Source organism: Micropterus salmoides, unplaced genomic scaffold, assembly GCF_014851395.1.
Source record: "Micropterus salmoides isolate LMB-PRFRI ecotype aquatic unplaced genomic scaffold, ASM1485139v1 Ms_hic_scaffold_9, whole genome shotgun sequence".
Lineage (NCBI taxonomy): Eukaryota > Metazoa > Chordata > Actinopteri > Centrarchiformes > Centrarchidae > Micropterus > Micropterus salmoides.
The window spans coordinates 1995672-2017373 of NW_024044681.1; the positions used below are offsets into that span (position 1 = coordinate 1995672).

Genomic DNA, 21702 nt, shown 5'->3' on the forward strand with positions numbered 1-21702 from the left:
ATTTTTGGTACTGAAGATGTCGTATCAACGCTGGTGTCTAAAAGTTCTGATGCGACCCGAGTCACCAGAAAAGTATTTCCTGTTTTAAGCTCAGTAGAAGTCCGTTGCAGCGTCGGGTTTTCTGATTGTTAACGAGTGTCTGCTCTGTGTCCACAGTGGTGAGCAGCCCGTGCTCGGTGAAGAACGGAGGATGTTCACACCTCTGTCTGCTCTCTCCGCTGAAGCCCTACTATCAGTGCGCCTGTCCCACCGGGGTCCGGCTGCTGGAGGACGGGAAGACCTGCAGAGACGGTGAGGACGCGCATCATCGGCACGCCATCCAAACATCTGAAAAGAAACCTCAGATCAGTTACTCAGTTGGTTTTCAAGCGTCCCACTGTGTTTTCAGGGATTTTAGAAATGGTGGCTTTGAATGGAAGCTCGTGGAGAAAGAAGCTTCTGTACTCTTTGGTTTAAATGAGTTGAAAAAAGACATTTCATCAACAGGTTAAAGCAGATCGGGTTGATGCTTCTAGATTTGTTTTCTTCACAGACAAACCGAACATTTGGATATGGATGCACCGATACAACTTCTGCAGATTAGGGTTGGCTGATATCCAAGACCCGTGACCTCATTAAGACTCACCTTAGTTTGATCATTTCCAGCTGGATACAGGTCTATATCATGTTGTCAGAAATATTAAGAAACATCATCTTAGACCTGACGTCCACCTTAAAGTTAATCTTGAAATCGGCGTATAGAAGGTGGATTTTGAAAGTGAACCTCAGCAGAGGAAACTCGCTCTCATTTTCTGCACTTTGGCCCTCGAGTGGAAACCGAAAAGGATCCAAATACTTCCTGCGCTGCGTCAGTGAAAACACACAAAAGTTTGGAGATTATCTATTATTTTCAGAAAGAAGAAAAAGGAAAAGCTGTTTACAAGAATTCAGCCCGAGCGGACATATTGAATTCATTAGTGTGTGTTTTGTGTTCCTGCAGGAATGGGAAACCAGACTTTGGGACCAAACCTCATTAGCTTTTTCTCTGATTTTTAAATAAAAGTCTTACATGCGCTTCTCCCCGTCGCATCAATCACTTTCGTCGTCTTTTGAACGCTCGTCTTTTGAGGCGTGTAAAGGTGGTGTGCGCCATGGTAACCCCACTCCATCACCGGCCCCAGCAGTTTGAATGGCAGCTCTGGACACCCCCCTCCCCCCCCTCCTCCTCTCTGCCTTTTCTATTTACATTTTTTTGGTCCTGCAGCCCGTGGAGCGAGGGAGCACTGAAGGTGGGGGGGGGGGGGGGGCTTTTGTGTAGGACGGGATCACATGTTCCCCCCGCAGACAATGTGTCCTTTCACTGCCGTGGGTTTAACCATTTCAGTAGGGTTTCTTTTTTTTTCTTTTTTTTTGCTTAAATCAGAGAGTGTCTGAGTTAAAACGTGGTCGCAGTCTGACCTCAAAGGTTAGCAGCTTTTATTGTTTGACTGCAGCCGCCCCTCCACCACCAGCCTCACCAGCACGCCACACATCGTGAAGTTTGGGATGTTGAAGCTTTGCTAATTTGTCGCTTTTTGTTCAACGTCGCAACAAAAAAAAAAACGATGATTTGGATTCAGGGAGTTAAAGGTACAATCCACAATTCAAATGTGGCTGTTTTATGATTTTATATATTTATAAACTGAATATGTTTGGGGTTTTGAAGACGTCACATATGGTCTATAAAATAACACACGTGGTTTTTCATCGTTTTAACAGCGTCACCTCGCTGCGTCCTCCTTCTGCTGCTGCGGTGGTTTGACGGCAGCGACTGGCGAATCGGCTCCAGCAGCAGTGGGTGGACACGAGCAGCAAGTCAGGTTTTCTGTTGAAAATATTTTGGAAATCTGGTTAAAATTTGAGCTACGTCGGTTGAGCACACGCCCCATGTACAAGTCTTTACTGCAGCGGGCCAGCTTTTCTGCGTGTCGCCCCCTTTTTTCTCCCTTATTTCCTCGCTATCCACTATCCTATCAAAATAAAGACCAAATGCCCAAAAAAATCTTTTAAAAAAAGAAACAATTTGAACGACTTTTGGTTGGAAACCTGACAAGTGGTTATATTTTAATTTTGACCCATTTAAAAACGATAAATAAAACGTGGGTAGTGTTTCCAATGTGGGGAAAGTTTTCTGTCAGTACTCAGGTTTAACTATTTAAAAAACGGCGTTGCGTACTCACCGGCGGCCTGTGGTGCATGGCGAGACTCTCGACCCTGTAAAGCAGCTGAACCCCAGTTGAACCCCGACCTTCGTGTTGCCCTTCAGGTGCCACTCAGATGCTGCTGCTGGCTCGGCGAACAGACCTGCGGCGAATCTCTCTGGACATGCCCGACTTCACCGACATCATCCTGCAGGTGGACGACATCCGCCACGCCATCGCCATCGACTACGACCCGGTGGAGGGATACATCTACTGGACGGATGACGACGTGAAGGCCATCCGCCGCTCCCTGCTGGACGGCAGCGACGCCCAGTTCGTGGTTACGTCTCAGGTGAACCACCCCGACGGCATCGCCGTCGACTGGATCGCCCGGAACCTCTACTGGACCGACACCGGGACCGACCGCATCGAGGTGACCCGACTCAACGGGACCATGCGCAAGATCCTGATCTCTGAAGACCTGGACGAGCCGAGAGCCATCGTACTGGACCCTGTGGCCGGGTGAGTCCAGTCAGATCTGATTTTTATTTTAAAGGGTAAATATTTGCTTTTCCATTTTTTATTGTTTGTCAGACAAATCTATTAGTTTTTGGGAAACTACTTTGAACACTGGTGATCTGATTAAAACAAGTCCATAGTTACAAGTTTAGTGTTCTATGTAAAATGTTTAGGCGATGTGGCCTAAAATGTTACCAAGCTAAAAGATTTAATATCATTTTGGTCTCGATAAGCCAAACAGTGGATCACTTCTCACATCTGAGGCAGAACATTCAAAACCGTTTTCAACAAATATACTTGAGTAAAATTGAGTAAAATCTTTTTTCAGTCTGTTTTCTCCAACAAAATAAATATCTTAATAGAAAAATTAACTACTAATTTGTTCATGTTTCAGATTAAATCCAACATTTATTGAACATTTGTTATATTGAGGATTATATCGCGATTATTATTATAATTTTATTGCCCATCCTTATTGGATCATACAGTCATTTTGATCTAATTAAAATATACATATTCAAGTTTATTTGTAAATAATTATATGTACAAGATATCAATCAGTCACATATCAACCAACAGGACGCAATCAGTACTTCAGTCAGTCACTCAATAGAAGTTTGTGTCAACTAATCTGTCGATTATTTTCTCGACTGATTGTTTTGTCTAAAAATATATATATATATATCAGAAAAGGGTAAAAACTGTCAATCAGTGTTTCCCAAAGTCCAAGATGACGTTCTAACGTGTCGTGTTTTGTAAACCAAGTAGATTCGGTTTATTGTCACAGAGGATCAAAGAAACAAAAGAAAAGAAAAAAAATATTCACATTTAAGAAGCTGGAAGAAGCAGAGAATTCTTACTTTTTTTCTGAATAATGATTTATCAAATTAGTTGCTGATTAATGACTCGTTGCACAAAGTATGATGTGCTTCGCTGCAGCTAAAATTTGTCCACCTCTCCGTTATAATGACGGTCAGGAACAAAGTGTTGTGCGTAAGGGCGGCGGCGGCTTTCACAACTACAGCCAGACAAACTGATTTATTTGTGTAGCACCTTTTGGAGCGATATTTTACATGAGACTGAAAAGCATTCAGAAACTTCCATAAAAGAAACAAAAGTGAGTGGAAGCAGCTCTGCAGTGCTCCGTTTGTCTTCAGTAGAAACGAGCTCTGCAGTGATTACTCTCTCTTCCTGTTCCAGGTACATGTACTGGACCGACTGGGGCGAGGTGCCAAAGATCGAGCGAGCTGATCTGGACGGGATGGAGCGGGTGGTGATGGTGAACACCTCGCTGGGCTGGCCCAACGGCCTCGCCCTCGACTACGACGAACGCAAAATCTACTGGGGAGACGCCAAGACCGATAAGATCGAGGTTGGTGTCTTTATCTGCCGTCAGTCTTTCCATTCTGCGTGCGTGAGTCACCTGGGCGTTTAATATTCAGTCTGCAGTCACCCGGACGATCCGTGCAGCTGAATGCTTGGAGTTCCTGCTCTCTGCCTCCTTTTGAAGCCGAGCCCCTGCTGGCTCCCGGTGGCTCCTCGCTGTGACGGTTATCTGCTGAACACGGCCTCCCGCCGGGCCGAGCAGCGAGCCAAAGGCCACGAGAGGCCGCCTGATGCTTCCCGTCGGCCTTCAGAATAAAGTGTCGCCAACAGTCACTCTGTGAGGTTGCCGGTATTTATACTAAATCAGTCATTTGTGCCCTTAACTTACCCGCCTCACTCCGTCAGTTTGATTATTGGTGCTCACAGGTGAGTGATTGTTGCCCCTGCGGTACTAAATGACAGGAACACGACCCAGGGTCAGACAAGAAACCGTCTGTTCTCACTCATCCAGGTCACAGCTGGAAATCAGATGGACTTCAGTTACCCTTGATAGCTTAAATGACTGAAGCACCAGGTGCGTTCTGGGAGTCGAGCAGGAGGGCTCAGATGGAACTGAGTTAACTCCACGCGATGATGAATATGAATAATTAGAACTGTTGGACGGCGTACAGCAGGTGGAGTCGATGTGTTTGTGTTGCACCCAAATACTTTTACATATGCAGACAAAAACTAGCGATATTTAGAGAGCGGGGCGACCGGCGGCTGACATGTAATCCCCTGATATGTGTCATTTACGCTGAGGATGCTGGGGGCATGTTCCCATCACTGTCAGAAACGGACGATTTAGCTGTTGTGAAAAATAGCATGACAAGAAATGTTAACAAGGAAATGGAAATGCTTTGAGAAAGGTCTGTTTGCACAGTAAGAAAACATTCACTGTTAATATAGAAGAAACAAATGTGCGTTGTCCAAAAAACAAGCTACTGTTTATAAAATGACCCAAAAACATGCGGCGATGAGTAACTTTAACACAAGTCCTTGACACAGTTTCCTTTTGGCCAAGTTTTCTGACTAAATCATGACTCAGCAGGGATGATATTACTTGATCTCCAGTATATCTGAAAACAACTCGATTATATTTGTTTGTTTGAATTGTCAACTGCTACCTGAATTTTGTGTTTCCCTTTATATAAATAATAACATTTCCACCATATTAGCGCAGAAAAGACAGAAACTGGTGCTGATCATTTCAAGAGAATGCAAGAAATTAAGTGTTTAATGCTCATAATTTTCAGGGGGAGGACTGCCAGGCCTATATTTCTTCAAAATGCTGGTAAAATATCTTCTCGTCTCGTTCTTGTGAAGCCAGTGTCGTGTATCGTCACCGCACGCCACGCCCCTAATCTGTCCCCACCGCTTTTCAACTTAAAGCCCTTGAGAATGCCGAATTTAAAACAAAGACAAGTCATGTATAATCCCATTATTCCTGCAGAGTCCGGTCTCATCTGCATGTTCTCTCCGTCATTAACACGTTGTTTCTGCTGTAGATTTCATAGCGTGGCTGCTGTTTAAAGGAGAGCAGGATTCAGTTTGTCAAAAGTGACGTCATTCAGCTGCATTAGTCTCAACAGTATAACTATATATTCAACACTAGCCAGTAATGCTGTCGTTTAGGATAAAGCGTGTTCACGTTTAGAAAAAGATGATGGGGACTGAGGACATTTAGGGCTCCAAACTAAGTCTTTCACTACGTCCCCAAAACTCTCAAGGAGCGCTAAAACCGATCACCAGCAGGTCACTGACGAGGCTGCCGCATCACTAACAGATGCATTTAATAAATGATTTTACAGTTTATTCATCCTCAAGTTCAGGTTTAATGAGAACAGATGCAATGCAGCTCTAAAGCAAAGCCTTGACCTAAACATCGACCCGCTGGTGGCGCTGGAGGAAAAGTTAGGGGATCACTAAAGTCTTCAGAAATCTTGGGATCGTAAGTATTTGGATTTCTTACATTAGCCAGTTATGGAAATACATTTATTTTACATGAAAATAAGAATTCTGGTACAAACAGAGATGATTTTCAGTCAGAGCTGCTTGTCGGCTGTCGACAGTCCTGCTGGGTATGAAAACACGACTCTGATGGAGCCTTTTCTCTCTCTGTGGTTTGCATCCTCACGCCATCTCACCCTGGTTTTTATTTTTCTGGTTTTCCTCTCCGGGGTTGGCATGACCCCACCACCCCGCCTGCCCCCAGCCCCCTTTCAAAGCCCCCTTTTAAAAGTGGTGATGATGGTTCTGGCCTCGCTCGCTCGCTCGGGGAGGGGCCGAGGGGCCTCCGCTGGCCTCCCTCAGGTTTCTCGGAGGACCCGGTTTTTGCGGCCAAATCCCACATCTGGTTCCGATTGTGGCCTGCACTCCAGCTGCGGTCGGCTCTGTTTAGAATAGACCCCGAATCTGAAACCGTCGCCGCACTGCGGTCACAACTCCCAAACCAGCGGAGACCTTTTGGCTGAGGCCATCGCACTGAGGATGGAAACTTCATTTTATATTTATATACCGCTCTAGCCGAGTTTGTGTGTGTGTGGGATGTTTTGAAAGATGGCAGCCGGCCATGCAGGGGCTGATCTGGGAGCAGCAAATAGCGTCGCTGATCAGTTAAAGGACTGCGCAGATTACAGGCCTCGCTGGGTTTTTTTCTGTCTGTAGATTCCTGACATTTCTCGGCTGTTGACACTGAAAGTCTCTCTGCATGTTGTAGGACAAGATTTAACTCTTGTCACTCTGTGTTGCTGCCGTGCTCCTGACGCAGAAAACCGTGGAGGCTATTTTCGTCTAATTCTCGACCTCCGCTGTGGTTTTTTTCCCCAACTGAACAAAAGCTTCATATCAGACTAACTTTGCAGCACCTAGTTTGAATAACCCAGCTCTAAAAACACCACCAGCTGGACTTGAAGCAGGTAAACCAGGCTCAGAAGGTCGGTCAAACCGGGCCGATCACTGTCATCGTTGGCTTTGTGAGTACAGTTTTGGAGAACATGCTGGATTTGGTGACCTGGAGCTAAAATCTTACCGTAAAATATGTGCGACAGCGCCACCCGCTGGACAGACTGGATCAGCATGTCAAGTTTGGTGGCTTTTCAGCATCAAAAAAACCATGTGTTGTTATTTGCATTGAATTTGAAATGATTGAACTGCAGCACATAAAGCACTGATCCACCAAAATGTTTAACAAGAAGTTTAACAAGAAGTATCTGGAGAGATGAAACTTTATTTGGTCATTATTCTAACAACGCTGCAGAGTCTCACATGAACAGGCCTGAACACTAAGGGTGTGACGGAAGAGATTTTCACACTATTTTTAAGAAATCAATGCCGAATTTTATGAATTTTTTCTAAACCTCTACAGAATCCAAGTCTGTGCTGCTCTCAGATCTGTTTCTCCTCTTATTTAATATCATCCCTGCTTACTCATGATTCAGCCTTCCCTCCTCTTTGTGTCTCTGTTTGGGGAAGTGACCTCTTTAAATGTGCATGTGGCTCCTTTTCACCTCAATGAGAAATTAATTCAGTTAGAAACTCCTGGACTTTAATAGCTCCTGTGTTTCTGCAGCTTTTTACCTGTCTACCTGTCCTATACTCTGCTGCGCATTATGTTATTGCCCAGCTAGTAGTTTCCCCTTCAGGCCGTCTGACAGACACAGAAACCCGTTTGGGACTGTATGTTAGGATGAGACAAGGAAGCGGAAACTGAAACTAGGTGAAACCCTTGTGATCAGGCTGAAATCTCACCACAAATCCTCACATGTGAACTTCAGCAGCTCACCGTCCCAAACAGAGCGAGGCTGCTTTAGTTTTTATTAGATGTTCATATTATAAAACTCTACCAGCTACATTTCCACTCAACTGTCAGGTTCACTTGATTACTATCACGTCGTGTGCCAGTTATTGCATCAGCTGGTTGGAGTTGATTCGCTCTGCATGTTGCTGAATTATGACCGCCGCTACTAAATTTTCCATCATCATCTACGTGACAGGTGCTGTTATAAGGTATCGGGAGGTGCGTATAGCGAGTGTTTGTCTGAGTGTGGGTTACAGTGTGTCAGCTTCTCAAGACCAAGAAAAGTCCGTCTGTTGTTTCCCAAACAGCTGGAAAAGTGAAAAACATTTTTTCGCTGTCGACGTTATCAGTTAATCATTTGTTTTTCACGGCGTGTGGAAAATGTGAATTGCGTGAGTCTCGCAAGACAAGCTTTTAACCTGACAAGTACGCAATCACTGTTACATATACGGTCAAGAAAAAGCCTTCACGTTTAACTCCGATCTGACTGTCCACAATTCAGACGGCCTGACCTGTGTCTGATTTTGACCACATATGACAGAGTCCTTGTGACGTGTTCACACTGTTATAAACAAATCAGATCTGAGTCACCTTGGCCTGCAGTCTGAACGCGGCTTAAGTAACGATAATATACAGATATGATCCCTAAAATGAATAAAAGGCTGGTCCAACATAAACACACAGACAGACGCTCAGTCCAGTATGGGACAAGAAACTTAAACAAGACATAATACCTGAAGAATGACACAACATAAAAACATGCAACTTACATTAGACTGAAGGTAAAGTCGTGCACGCCGCTCACATGCCTTGAATTACATGTAAATACAGCTGTAGGAAATGATCTTTTTCTGTAGTGTGTCTATCTGCAGACTCTAAAATGAGGCGAATCCTGCTCATACTCTGGCATTAAAGGGTTAATGAAATATGGCTAACAACTTGTACCCAAACCCTGAGCTCCCTGCTTCATATGGCAGCTTTGTTCAGCAGAACTTTGTAGTCTCGTTCAGTCATAAAAATGTTTTTTTTTCCTTTACCATCTGTTTTAAAGTCGGTTCCAGGTTTAGTCGAGCAGCTCCTGGAAGTCTCAGTTCTGGGTTTAGAAGCGCTGCCGCTGCTTCGGAGGAGTGAGATGTCAAAGTGTGTGTGAGAGGAGGAGGAGGAGGAGAAGAAGAGGAAATGTGGCGGCCATATGCTGCCGTTGTTTGTTTGCTCTGGCTGTTGCTTCTAATTAGCGGCGCTGCGATGTGCTGCCAGGTCGCCTGAGCTCTTCTGAGCGCGCTCGGTATCCACAGCGAGAAACACAATGTGGAAACTTCATCAGTCTGCTCGGCCCACATCCGTACATCCGCCGGGCATGATGGGAACAGAGACGATGGTACGGGGTTCTAGTTATGGAAAATGTCCGCCTGTCAGAGGAGGCGCTGGACCGAATTCACCTGCTGAGTCGTCTTATTGTGGCGGCTGTTCACCTTTTTAACCTTCCACAGGAGGAGTTCTGCATATTAGGGTCAATGCTTTTAACATGTTAATTTTTACTTCATAAACAGGTATAAATATAATGATGATGACAACTAGTCACAAAGTGCTTGATCATGAGAGACAGTCGATCGTAGTAAGATAAGATGATGTTTGAAGTTTAAGAAGTTGTTTTAGCTGAAAAGAAAAGGGGGAGAAAACGTGTGTTCTGGTTTACAGATTTAGTGATGAACAGAATATTTACTGAAGGGAACGTAGTCTTAGTTCCAGGAAGAGACGTGTTTTCACTGTAGATACAGGACTGATTAACTTCTCACGCAGTGTAAAACAAATAAAAGGTAAAGTCCCTGGAACTTATTTTAGACCTAGGTTCCTCGAAAGGTTCCTAGTCCCTGTTAGGGATGTCACAAGAACAGATACTTGGGTACCAAATCAAAAATTCTTAAAACATGTCGGTACTGCAAGTATCGGAGATCCGACATGTGGAAGGTAGCGACAGATGCAGCTGCAGCGACGGCTCCACATCGACTCGTCCAATAGAAAAGAGTTTGGGAACCAGGTGAAGTTAGTTTCACTTTGTTTCAAAGCCTGGATGCAGTTTGCAGCTCGGCTCCTGTTACTGTGGGAGGAGTTAGGGAGCGTCTGAAAAGGGCAACACGATCCATTTCAATCATCAATAACTGATTTGTTTTTTAAACTAAAAATCTCAGACAGCTGCAAATATAGATAGAAAAATGTAAACACCTGTGAGTTTGTTAAGAAAAGTTTAGAAAGTTAATGAACAATTAAATATGCACAGGTTGTTATTTCAACAGCTTGCTTATTTCTGAATGTATTCACATCAAACCACCTCTCATCTGTCCTGGACATCCTCTCTCAGCTGTTAGTTGTTGTTTGTGATGTTTCAAGGAGTGTTTGTTGAAAGACATGATGGGATTCATTGATTTTGTTTTAACGTGGTTCGAATTTGGTATCGAGAATCGTGGAGTTTTTGCTGGTATCAAGTACTAAATTTCTGCTGTCATGGCATCCTGTAAAGAGGGTAAAGATCCTGCGGCTAAAACGCAGGTTTAAACGTCCTCCACTTCTGTGTTTTGTGCCGCGTGTGTGCGATTCTTTCAGATTTGTTGCCTCTTGATGGAACATAGTTTTATTTTCAAGCTTAAAGAAGTAGCTGCTGGAACCACAGCACATTTTCAGAGTGTCGTTAAATAGTTTTTTCCATTGCTGTTTATTCATTAAATCCATTTAAAATGGTATTTGTTCTTTAATATTCTGTATATCTTTTCAGTTTCTTATTTTTAGGTTTTTATATTTATTGTTCTGCTGATTTGATGCACATTACTTGCAGATGTGTGTGACGCAGGACGCCGTCTTCTGAGCGCGCTCACTGCGTAACGCCCCTCCTCTCTGTATGTCTGTCTGTCTCTCAGGTGATGAACATGGACGGGACGGGACGACGGGTGCTGGTGGAGGACAAACTTCCTCACATTTTCGGCTTCACTCTTCTGGGCGACTTCATCTACTGGACCGACTGGCAGCGCCGCAGCATCGAACGCGTCCACAAACGCACCGCGGAGAGGGAGTTCATCATCGACCAGCTGCCCGACCTCATGGGCCTCAAGGCCACTAACGTACACAAGGTGTTCGGTGAGTACGGGACCCTGTGAAACAGCCCTGACGGAAACCCAGGATACAGTAACGGTGTCCTGGGTTTACGGTACGGCTGAACAATTTGGGGGGGAAAATCTAATTGTGATTTTTGTGCCAAATGTCGCGATTACGATTCAATTTGCGTTTATTATTTTTTGAAGTTTTGCTAAAGTTAAATATTCACGGCCAGTCTATTTTTGACTGAAGCCGCGTCAAGCAGCACAGAGCAGATGAACCAGGCAGGAAGTCGGACACAGAACGGCAGAGAGAATCCGGTCGATTTTCAAAATAAAACTCCCTTTGCAGACTCCCGATTGTACGTGAACAAGAAAGAAGGGCTGTCCCCGACTAAGTATTTACATAGTCGAATCAGAATCGTCCAGTCCTGAAGTCCTGCCTATAACTGATAGTCGAATCATTTGTGTTTGTGTGCGGCGATTGCGGTGGGGGGGAGCTGTAATCTCTATTCATTCAACTTACACTGTAAGTTTCCAGCTAAACTGAGGCTTTTTGAAGACCATTTTCTCACTCGCTCTCGCTCTCTCCCTCTCTCGCCATTCACCGGTCTTGTGCAGTTTTGTGTCCCGCGAGGTGCGTACAAATCGGCACAACAACGGTGAAGCTGGAGCTCCGACTCTTCAGCAAGGGTTCCTCCACTGCCACTAAATAAACGCTACGCCTACACATGCGCACTGACGACACGGGTTAGGGTTACAATCACGCACACTAAAAACATTTATTAACAGTTTTATTCTATTTACATGTTTATTTACAGCATTAAACGTTTAAATTTATATTGTAACAGGCTGTATATTAACTGATTGAGAGAAAACTGGTGGTTTATGTAAAATCAGACGTTGAGCACCACCATATCGCCAAAATGGCGCGATCCTTCTTTCACTGCGAAGCTTCAACTGTGAGATTGACCGTGAAATCAGGCTCCGCCCATTGAGGCATCGAATCTTCAACTATTCGGGGTCAGACCTACAATAAACACAGTTAAAACAGACAAAAAAGAAACAATTTAACTACGTAGCTACAGAACAATAGTTTCGTTTGTTGTTGTAAAATGTGGACGCCCTGCGCCTGCTCTGATTGGTGAGTAGGACCGTAACAGGAGGCGCATGGCGCTTGTGGTTGGCGAGCAGGATTGTCACACGAGGAAAACGACGGCATGAATCTGTAACTGCAAGACTGTTTGAAACGGGTTAGATGCTCTGTGTATAATTAATCTACATTTAATCGCCGTCGTCACGATTAGCTAATCGCGTTCTTTCAAATCGCAATTTCGATTTGAAAACGATTAATCGTTCAGCCCTAATTTACGGTTGTTAAGCTTGTTAATGTTCCAGCTACAGGCTAAATGAGCTTAGAGCCAGAGGTCAGAGGTCGCAGCTCTTCACGGTAAGAAGCTGAAACGTATCGTGGGGATCTTTGTTTGGTGATTTCGTGATAGTTACATGGAACAAGAGAAGCTGGAGATGAACTCTTGTCCGTGATGGAAAACAGGAGCAACGGTTTGTGTTCTCTCTGCGTAGTGAGATTTCATTCTAGATCATCATCACGTTGTTTATTGTTGTATTTCTGAAGTAATTGACTTGTTGCTGTTTAATTTGAGTTGACAAATATTTGATAAATAGTTCAAGGGAGAGATTGCTTGGAGCAAAGTGAGCGAGGTAGTTTAACTGTCGTGATTCCAGCTTTACTAAGAAATAAGTTATAACATAGCCCTTATCGATCCAAACTCCATTCAGAAAACAATCATTTTAAAAGTTGTTGTCCTGCTGTCTTGCTAACAGACCTGACAAAGCATGAATTCATATGTTTAACAAATCAACATCATGTTGTAGATATTTCGGCATCAGTTTGATCCGTTTATTGCAGTTAAATCCCAGCAAAATGTTCACTCTGGCTTCATACCGCTGTAGTAATCGCAGTAGTTCAGGTTTGGTCTGAATGCACGGATTTTGAATTGAATTTTAAATGTGGGATTTGTTGCTGACTCTGTTAAAGTTGGCCAGAAACAGAAAGGTTACTTATCCGAGCCGTCTCTGCAACATCTATAAACCCGTCCCCTCTGAATGTCTCACCTGTGACCCCCCCCCCCCCCCCAGGTACGAACCCGTGTGCGGAGAATAACGGCGGCTGCAGCCACCTCTGTCTCTACAAGCCTCAGGCCGTCCAGTGCGGCTGTCCCATCGGCCTGGAGCTCATCGCCGACATGAGGACCTGCATCGTCCCCGAGGCCTTCCTGCTCTTCTCCCGCCACACCGACATCCGCCGCATCTCCCTGGAGACCAACAACAACAACGTGGCCATCCCGCTCACCGGCGTCAAGGAGGCCTCGGCGCTCGACTTCGACGTCACCGATAACCGTATCTACTGGACCGACATCACTCTGAAGGTGAGTTTCAGAGAGCGGGGACGCGTGAGCGCAGACGTCCTGCTGGTTGGCTGGAGGCCCCGCTGTAATGGGCTCCCAGGAGACGCCAGGGTGGGAATAACCCCTGCTCCATCTCTCCATCCCCTCTCTCTTCTTCTTCTTCTTCTCCAGACTGAACATGAGATCCTCGTCATCCCCGTCGGTACAAATAGAAGAGGGTTCCGTTTATTTTCTTCAGAGCCTCAGACAAACATTTGGGCTAAAGGCTGTGTAGGGCTGCGATCGATTCATCCAACGAGTACTTTGATATTGTCAAGAGTATTTTTCTATTAGTTTAATATTAGATTAGTATAACAGATATATAATTTATCCACGAAAGCATCAAAACGTAATTCAGTCATCCTGAAAAAGAGACACATAAAGTTCATTAACTCAATGATCACAGCAGAGTATTTTAAAATAAGTGTGAATTCCTCGTCACTGCTCTGTTATGATGCAAGCTGCAAGCAGCGTTGGGCGGGCCCTCGCACATGTAGCTGCATATTCTGGAGCTCTGCCGGTGCGGCTGTGAATTTGCTACGCGGTTCGGACGCTGCGTGAATGTGTTAAACGTCACTTCCTGTGTCCCCTTTGTGGCGCTACATAGCACTTGGCGCTATGAATATAAATTAATATTGGCGTGTAGATGTCTTCGGGGCATGACGGTTATCAAGCACGTAATGTTTTGTTCAGATGTGAGCATGCACACTGAAGTTACAACAACTTCCTGTGTCATGGCCAAGAGTTGATCTTTGACGCCACGCCACGGACACGCCCATCGACGAAAACTCACAGATAGCACAACTTTTCATCGTCAATGCCTTTAGAAGGCACAGCAGAAATTTGAAGTCGGTCGGACTAAATCCCGAGGAGGAGTTCGTTAAAGTACGGAGTGTGTAAATCGCCCAAAATGACCGTTAAATCCAAAATGGCCGACTTCCTGTTGGGTTTAGGCAATTGCTCCAAGAGGCTTTTTTATGCGTCTGGACATGATACACGTACCACAGAAATTACATACATGTAGGTGAAACTTTACCCGGGGGCTGCACTGTAGGGGGCGCTAGCGAGCCATTTTTCCACGCCCATGCACGAAACCCACAAAATACAAAATTTTTCGCCACTCCTGAATTTTGTGAAATATGTGGCGTTGAAGTAACAGCCGAACATGAGATGACACAGGTGTGACATTAAGTGAGCGTGACAGCAGTGGTGCAGAAATGACTTTAAACATGGGGCCATGAAGTAATATTAAGAAAATCAATTTCCTGTGACCACCACTAACAGAAACGCGCTCCTCCTGTTGATCATCCTGATATAGATATATATCTACATCAGGCCTGCGTGGGGACAAAAAGGAAACACGGCGCTGTCGTGATGCCGCTCTTTTAAAGTTGCTTCTTTTTAAGACGTTACAGTAATACAGTTCTGTCCTAACAGCCTGCATCTCCTTATTCACGTGAATGATCAATAATCAATAATTCGTCCCCCCTGCAGACCATCAGCCGGGCCTTCATGAACGGCAGCGCTCTGGAGCACGTGGTGGAGTTCGGTCTGGACTACCCGGAGGGCATGGCGGTGGACTGGCTGGGGAAGAACCTGTACTGGGCCGACACCGGCACCAATCGCATCGAGGTGGCCAAACTGGACGGGCAGCACCGGCAGGTCCTGGTCTGGAAGGATCTGGACAGTCCACGAGCTCTGGCTCTGGATCCCGCTGAAGGGTGAGAACCCTGGAGGTTCAGTTTATCAGATAAATTAGTCCTATTCCTGAAGAAGTTGGCGCCACTACCATTTTCTGTGAGGAGTTGAAGTGCGAGGAGCACAAGAAGCAGTCGTTTAGGTGTTTTTTTTTAAAAGTAAGGTGAAAGGAATTAAGTGTAATTTGTAGGGCTGCAACTTTTCATAGTCGACTAATCTCTTAATTATTTATTCGATTAGTCACAATTATTTTTGTCACCATTTAACTAATTAAACTGAATTACTGATCTCCAACACTCAGCCTGACTAGCTAACGTTACCATTAAGTGAACGAGGTTTACTCTTCAGAGTGAACACCAGTATCAGCGCCAGGGGGAAACCAGTGAAGAAGACGAGACGGCGCAGGCTCCTCCTATATCCTTATACAAACTTTAACTGTCGAACAAAGATTTTTGCTTTGGAACTATATTAAAGTAAAGGAAATTAAAAGCAAGTAGTGTGACCACATCTGTACACTAACAATGTCTTTTTAGAACAATAAAGTTCTTTTTCAAAAGTGCTTATAGGTTTTAGGCAGTAACTCAGTGGAGAATGTTCTGTAGGTGACACCGCGAGCCAGATGTTCCTTGACGTACATTACTCACTACTAACAGTTTTTTAAAGCTGGGTCTCCGACATTGCCAGCGTTGCGTTGGACAGATTTGTGCTGCGGTGTTCACGAGGGAGAGGTGGGGAGAGACGCTGCGGCGCAGAGCTGCAATCAAATAAGATTTTAAATAGGCCAGTATAAGTATCAGTATAAAATAAACGTATAGGAAACACTGCCTTTCCTCTGTTGTTGTTGCTGCTGCAGTGGTTTTGTAACTGGGACCAGAGCGCTCTGTGGGCGTGACTGGCACCGGCCGGCCGCCACCGCTAACCCCGCGGGTGCTTGTGGAGCTTCTCAACCCCGAAAACGTTTGAGCACATTTTCGATTCGCCATCAACTTTGGTTAAACTGCCAATATTCAAGTTCTACACAGTCGATTTCTCTCCTCAAAGCTGCTTTAAAAGTGTATTTAGTGATGAAATAGTGAACAAAACGTGTAAAAACAAAAGCCGTTCTGCTGTTCGCCTCTTTCTACTTTACTTTCCGCTTCTTCGTGAGCAGTCATGGCAGACAGAGGAAGCGATACTGCTCCCAGCACTTCCTGTAGTGCACTGCGGTTAGATTGCGATCTCTCCCTTAAACGGCATCTATGTAACGACACGTCGACTAATCGTTGCAGCCTTAGTCATTTGAAGCATAAGCAATAAAAGAGGCTGAAATGGATCAGAGACGAGTAAGAGCGCCTGGTGCTTCCTCTCCGCAGGTACATGTACTGGACTGAGTGGGGCGGGAAGCCAAAGATCGACAGAGCGGCGATGGACGGGACGGGTCGGATCACTCTGGTGGCCGACGTGGGCCGAGCCAACGGACTCACCATCGACTACGCAGAGCGCCGCCTCTACTGGACCGACCTCGACACAACGCTCATCGAATCGTCCAACATGCTCGGTGAGTGTCGACATTTGTAAGAATAAATATCTCCTGCGTGGCGTTTACATCCACCACAGCAATGCGAAGATAGACTTCTTCAATTATTACAATTAAGTTTCACAGATTCAGCAGAAAAAGTTGGAATGGTATTTTTCTGACCTGCTTTTCATTATTTATTAATTAATTAAACATATGTCAGGAGACAGATTCACAGGGGCCTTGGCACAAACTGACAGTAGCCCCTGACTTGGTTTTTAATGAGTTTAACCTCCTAAGTTTGAACACACAGTAATCGATTTTCATTTCCACTTGAAAGTAATTGCAAACACGTGCATGCAGAAAACTACAGCCGGATGATATGACTAAGCTTTGTTTTTTTCTCAAAAACGGCGTCCCTCCATATTAGCCGGCAACTTTCCGCTGATGTTCGTTTGCCGGTACATCATGAACTTCCTAGCTGAAACTAGATCTTCAGTTATGCCGTTTTTCCATCACCAGTACCAGTTCAAGTCGACTCGACTCGGTTTGGCCCTGCTCCGTTTTCCAGTGCAGATAATACCCCTCAATTTAGCTGGCTGTCATAGATTTCTCACCTCAAAACTTGAAATTCTATACGAAACCTGTAAAATATAAAACTTTCTTTTGCTGGCCTCTGTCCGGCGCGCAGTGATGATGCAGTGAATAGTGACGACTCTCTCTGACCTCACGTCACATTTTAGTATCTTCTCATCTCGCTTGGAACCGTGACAGATGTGATACGAACAAGTACCTGGTAGCAGGTACAAGTACAACTTTTCCACAATGGAAAACCAAACAGAGGCGAGTCGAGATGGTTCCGTCCATCGTCAACCGCTTATCCTGCGTACAGGCTTGCGGGGGGCTGGAGCCAATCCCAGCTGATCAGGCGAAAGGCGGATCACGCGCAAACTCTGGGGCTATCCACCGGACCACCGTGCCGCCCCAAGCTGTTACTGTGCAGTGGAAAAGGGGCTTTATTTTCAGAAGTTTATTGGCTACACAAAGCGTCAATTGGTTGCAATTGGCTTGGCCTACCCAGGAACTAACGGGCTGGCCCTTCCTTACAGCGCGGGCTCTCATTGGCTGTTGTAGGCTGTGAAACTGTGAGAGCTCCTATTGGATTAGCTGTCAATCAAAAAGTCAGAGTTCAGCAGACATTTTGAAATCAAGATACCGCAGTTATTTACTTCCAAACCAGAGTTATTACGGTTATAATGAAATATTAGGCACTTCTGTCAGCTAATGGAAAGCGATGCGGCAGCAGTCCCTGGGGATTTACTGATGGAATAATGTGTTTTGGACTAAATGTTTTTACTGGAGTGGTTCGTCTGGACCTTTGACAACGTAACAAGACCGTTTAAGTCTGAATATAATAAATCGGTGGATTTCTATGAGGCTTCATAGGTGAGTCACGTCTATCTTGATTGTACTGGTTTGCATTGGTCGAATCACGAGGACTTAAGCTTCCCAACGGTGTATCATGTGACTGTGAACTTAACAGTTGCGTGCACAGACCGAAAGCTGCCACCAGGACCTGCCGGCCGTCAGTACGTTAAAGATGCTGAAGGTGTAATTGCAACAGTCTGTCGTCCCTCTTCTTGTCCTCTCTGCTTTATACCGTTTCTACTGTTTCTTCCTCTGCTGCCGCAGAAACAAAAGCTGCTGTGCTCTGTGGAGTTCTGTCCTGAAGTGTTTCCCCCACTCAGCACGTCGGTGGACCTAAACCAGGACCAAAATATTCCTCACAGAAAGCTCCTAAAACGACGCTGTTATTAGACCAGAGGCTCAGCACACACTCTCACTGCTCTTACAACACTACCAATTTTGTGTGCAGGCCTCGGTCTTGGCTCGGGGCGAGGACAGAAAATAACCCTCACAGGCAGACGTCTGCTGCACCAGAGTCTTTATTATTTTTCATCTGTTTTGTGATGCAGTGTAAAGTTTGGCACTTGGTTTTAATTGAGTTTTAGCTCAAAATTTTACTCTATTTCTTTGTGTATTTTTAACTTTTAGTCCTTCCAAGTGGTGAATCGTGATATTGGTGCTTTCCTGTATGCCGTGAAGACATGTTTGAAACAAGTTTAGAAGTGTTGGAAATATTTCTGTCGGCTAAATATGGGTTTATTTTTTATCTCTGTAGCCAACGTTTACCACCAGAGAGACAAAGCTGCTGCTTATTAGTGCAGCTAAATAACAGTCTTTGACATTGTTTAGTTTTTGTTCACTGAGAAAATCTGCAAAACATTTTGTTTTCACAAGTTCCTCATTATTTAGACTTCGTCTGGTTTTGGTTCGGAGGTTATTTTCCTGTGGGATTGTTGTGAACACGGTTGTCTGAAATACATAAAATCAAACATGACAACTTATATAAATATCATAATTAAACCTGGCGGATAAACCAGGCTTTGATCAAGTCAAGCAGATCCAGACATTTCCTGCGTTTATCCGATGAACATAAAACTGTACAGAGACAAACATAAGAATATAAAAAGAGTCACTTTCTATTTAGTTTTTGGAGAAAACGTTTCAGCCAGTTGACAAAAACGTCTCCCGTGTGTCTTGATTCCCTGCAGGTCAGGACCGCGAGGTGATAGCCGACGACCTCCCTCACCCCTTCGGCCTCACCCAGTACCAGGACTACATCTACTGGACCGACTGGAGCCAGCGCAGCATCGAGCGGGCCAACAAGACCAGCGGTCAGAACCGCACCGTCATCCAGGGCCACCTGGACTACGTCATGGACATCCTGGTGTTCCACTCGTCCAGACAGGGCGGCTGGAACGCCTGCGCCTCCACCAACGGACACTGCTCCCACCTGTGCCTCGCCGTGCCCGTCAGCAGCTTCGTCTGCGGATGCCCCGCCCACTTCTCCCTTAACTACGACAACAAGACCTGCAGCGGTGAGGCCGGCGTGAACCTGCATAACATGAGCTGTTCAAACCACAACATCTGAGACACTGAGGCAGCTGTGAAATATTTAAACGCATCCAGGAAACTTAAGAGACGAATAGAAATCGGTGAAGTTCCTTATAGGGCTGCTTGATTATCGCAAGAATCATAATCAGGATTATTTTGGTCACATTTACAATTTTTAAACACGATTACTTGTTGACGTAGGAAACATCATTATTGCATTTATTAAACTTTTAAAATTGAATGCTTAATTTTATGCTTTATCCCAAATAACCCATCAAATAAGAAATAGTAATGAAATATTATTACCTTTATACAACATCGTATGCTGGTTTCACACAAAACGCGTCACTTAGACCTTAACCAGCCACAGCTAAAAATAAAATAAAATAACCAATTTGCTGTGATTTAGTTGCAATAAACGGATCAAACTGATGCAGAAAAAACGACATCATGATGCTGATTTGTTAAAAATATTAATTCATGCTTTTTCAGGTCTGTCAGCAAATATGACAAGCAAACAAGTTTTAAAATGCTCGTTTTCCGAATGGAGTTTGGCTCAGTCACTATGCTAACTGCAACAATTGCTAGAATAAAGTATCAGTCACATATTTTCTGAACTCACCAGGTAGCTCAGCTCTTCATTTTAGGGGCGACCAAAAATAATAAATAATTAAATACATAAATAAATTAAAATTAAATATATTTTTGTTACAGAAAAAGGCTATTTCTGTATTTTTAGAATTAATGTATTTATGCAAGTCAGACAGACAAACCAAAGCTAAAAGTTTCCTTCAGCACTCTTATAAAAACCTAAATACGACCACGCTTCAGAGCAGCTGAAGAATCTCCGCCGTGTTGTCGTTGACCCAAACAAACCCACGTTGAGTTTTTTTTCCTAAGCGCGCTAATCAAACACGGTTATCATAATAATTAAAATGTGTACGGTAATGTTAACCGTCGGGAGGTTTGACCTGGTTCATCCTTAGCCAGACTTGATATTGTTTTTACCCCACTTGGAGTAAAAGTATAATTAGACATTCATGTTTTTAATGTTTCCCTCTTTGTTGTTCAGCCCCGACGTCCTTCCTGCTGTTCAGCCAGAAGACGGCCATCAACCGAATGGTGATCGACGAGCAGCAGAGTCCCGACATCATCCTGCCGATCCACAGCCTGAGGAACGTCCGGGCCATCGACTACGACCCGCTGGACAAACAGCTGTACTGGATCGACTCCAAGCAGAACGTCATCCGCCGAGCTCAGGAGGACGGAAACCAGGTGAGAGGAGACCAGAAAAATGTGGCGTTCAGCTTCCACAAGATGTCTCTCCAGTAGCCTCTGAACACAAACTGTTCAGAGAACCCGTATGTGTCTTTGACCCGCGGCGTCTCTCTGCTCTCGTCCTGTCAGAGCATGACGGTGGTGTCGAGCTCTCTGACCGGACCCAGTCAGGGTCTGCAGCTGTACGACCTGAGCATCGACATCTACAGCCGCTTCATCTACTGGACCAGCGAGGTCACCAACGTCATCAACGTCACCCGGACGGACGGCAGCAGAGTCGGCGTGGTGCTGCGAGGAGAGCACGACAAGCCCAGAGCCATCGTGGTCAACCCGGAGCGAGGGTGAGTGTCCTCCGGGTCCGGCTCTTTATTTAGGATGCTCTGGTTCCGGTTTCATGGAGCCGTTTCCCTGCTCGTTGTCCTGCAGGTACATGTACTTCACCAACCTGCTGGAGCGCTCTCCGAAGATCGAGCGGGCGGCGCTGGACGGTACCGAGCGGGAGGTTTTGTTCTTCAGCGGTTTGGGGAAACCCGTCGCTCTGGCCATCGACAACGAGGTGGGGAAGCTGTTCTGGGTCGACTCGGACCTGCGACGCATCGAGAGCAGCGACCTGTCAGGTGAGTCTGAAGGGCGCCGTTACAGGAGGGCGGGAGAGAGTACTGAAGTTAAAATAAGGTATTTTCTTGTCAGAGAAAATAAACGTTCCTCATAGAATTTCTTAATTAAGTCTTTTAAGACAGTAAAAAACAGAAAGTAGTTGTTTACATCCACAAGTTTTTATCGCGATGACCTACATTGATCAAAGGCAGAGACCAAAATACTACAGTAAATTTGTTAAAGCAGCAGTTCCACATTCAGTGAAATGTTCTTCTTCTCA

The 21702-nt window shown here is 45.0% G+C and overlaps 1 protein-coding gene across 2 annotated transcripts in view; it reads left to right on the forward strand.

Moving 5' to 3' along the window:
* lrp6 (low density lipoprotein receptor-related protein 6) overlaps positions 1–21702 on the forward strand; it is a 47393-nt gene that overhangs the window by 16720 nt on the left and 8971 nt on the right. For both annotated transcript variants that reach the window (XM_038707625.1, XM_038707627.1), the window contains exons 5-15: positions 157–291; positions 2285–2681; positions 3879–4050; positions 10755–10971; positions 13089–13378; positions 14891–15117; positions 16447–16631; positions 19205–19531; positions 20620–20822; positions 20955–21166; positions 21252–21442. In XM_038707625.1, coding sequence (XP_038563553.1) covers positions 157–291; positions 2285–2681; positions 3879–4050; positions 10755–10971; positions 13089–13378; positions 14891–15117; positions 16447–16631; positions 19205–19531; positions 20620–20822; positions 20955–21166; positions 21252–21442 — 2556 coding nt within the window. The remainder of the gene's footprint in view (positions 1–156; positions 292–2284; positions 2682–3878; positions 4051–10754; positions 10972–13088; positions 13379–14890; positions 15118–16446; positions 16632–19204; positions 19532–20619; positions 20823–20954; positions 21167–21251; positions 21443–21702) is intronic.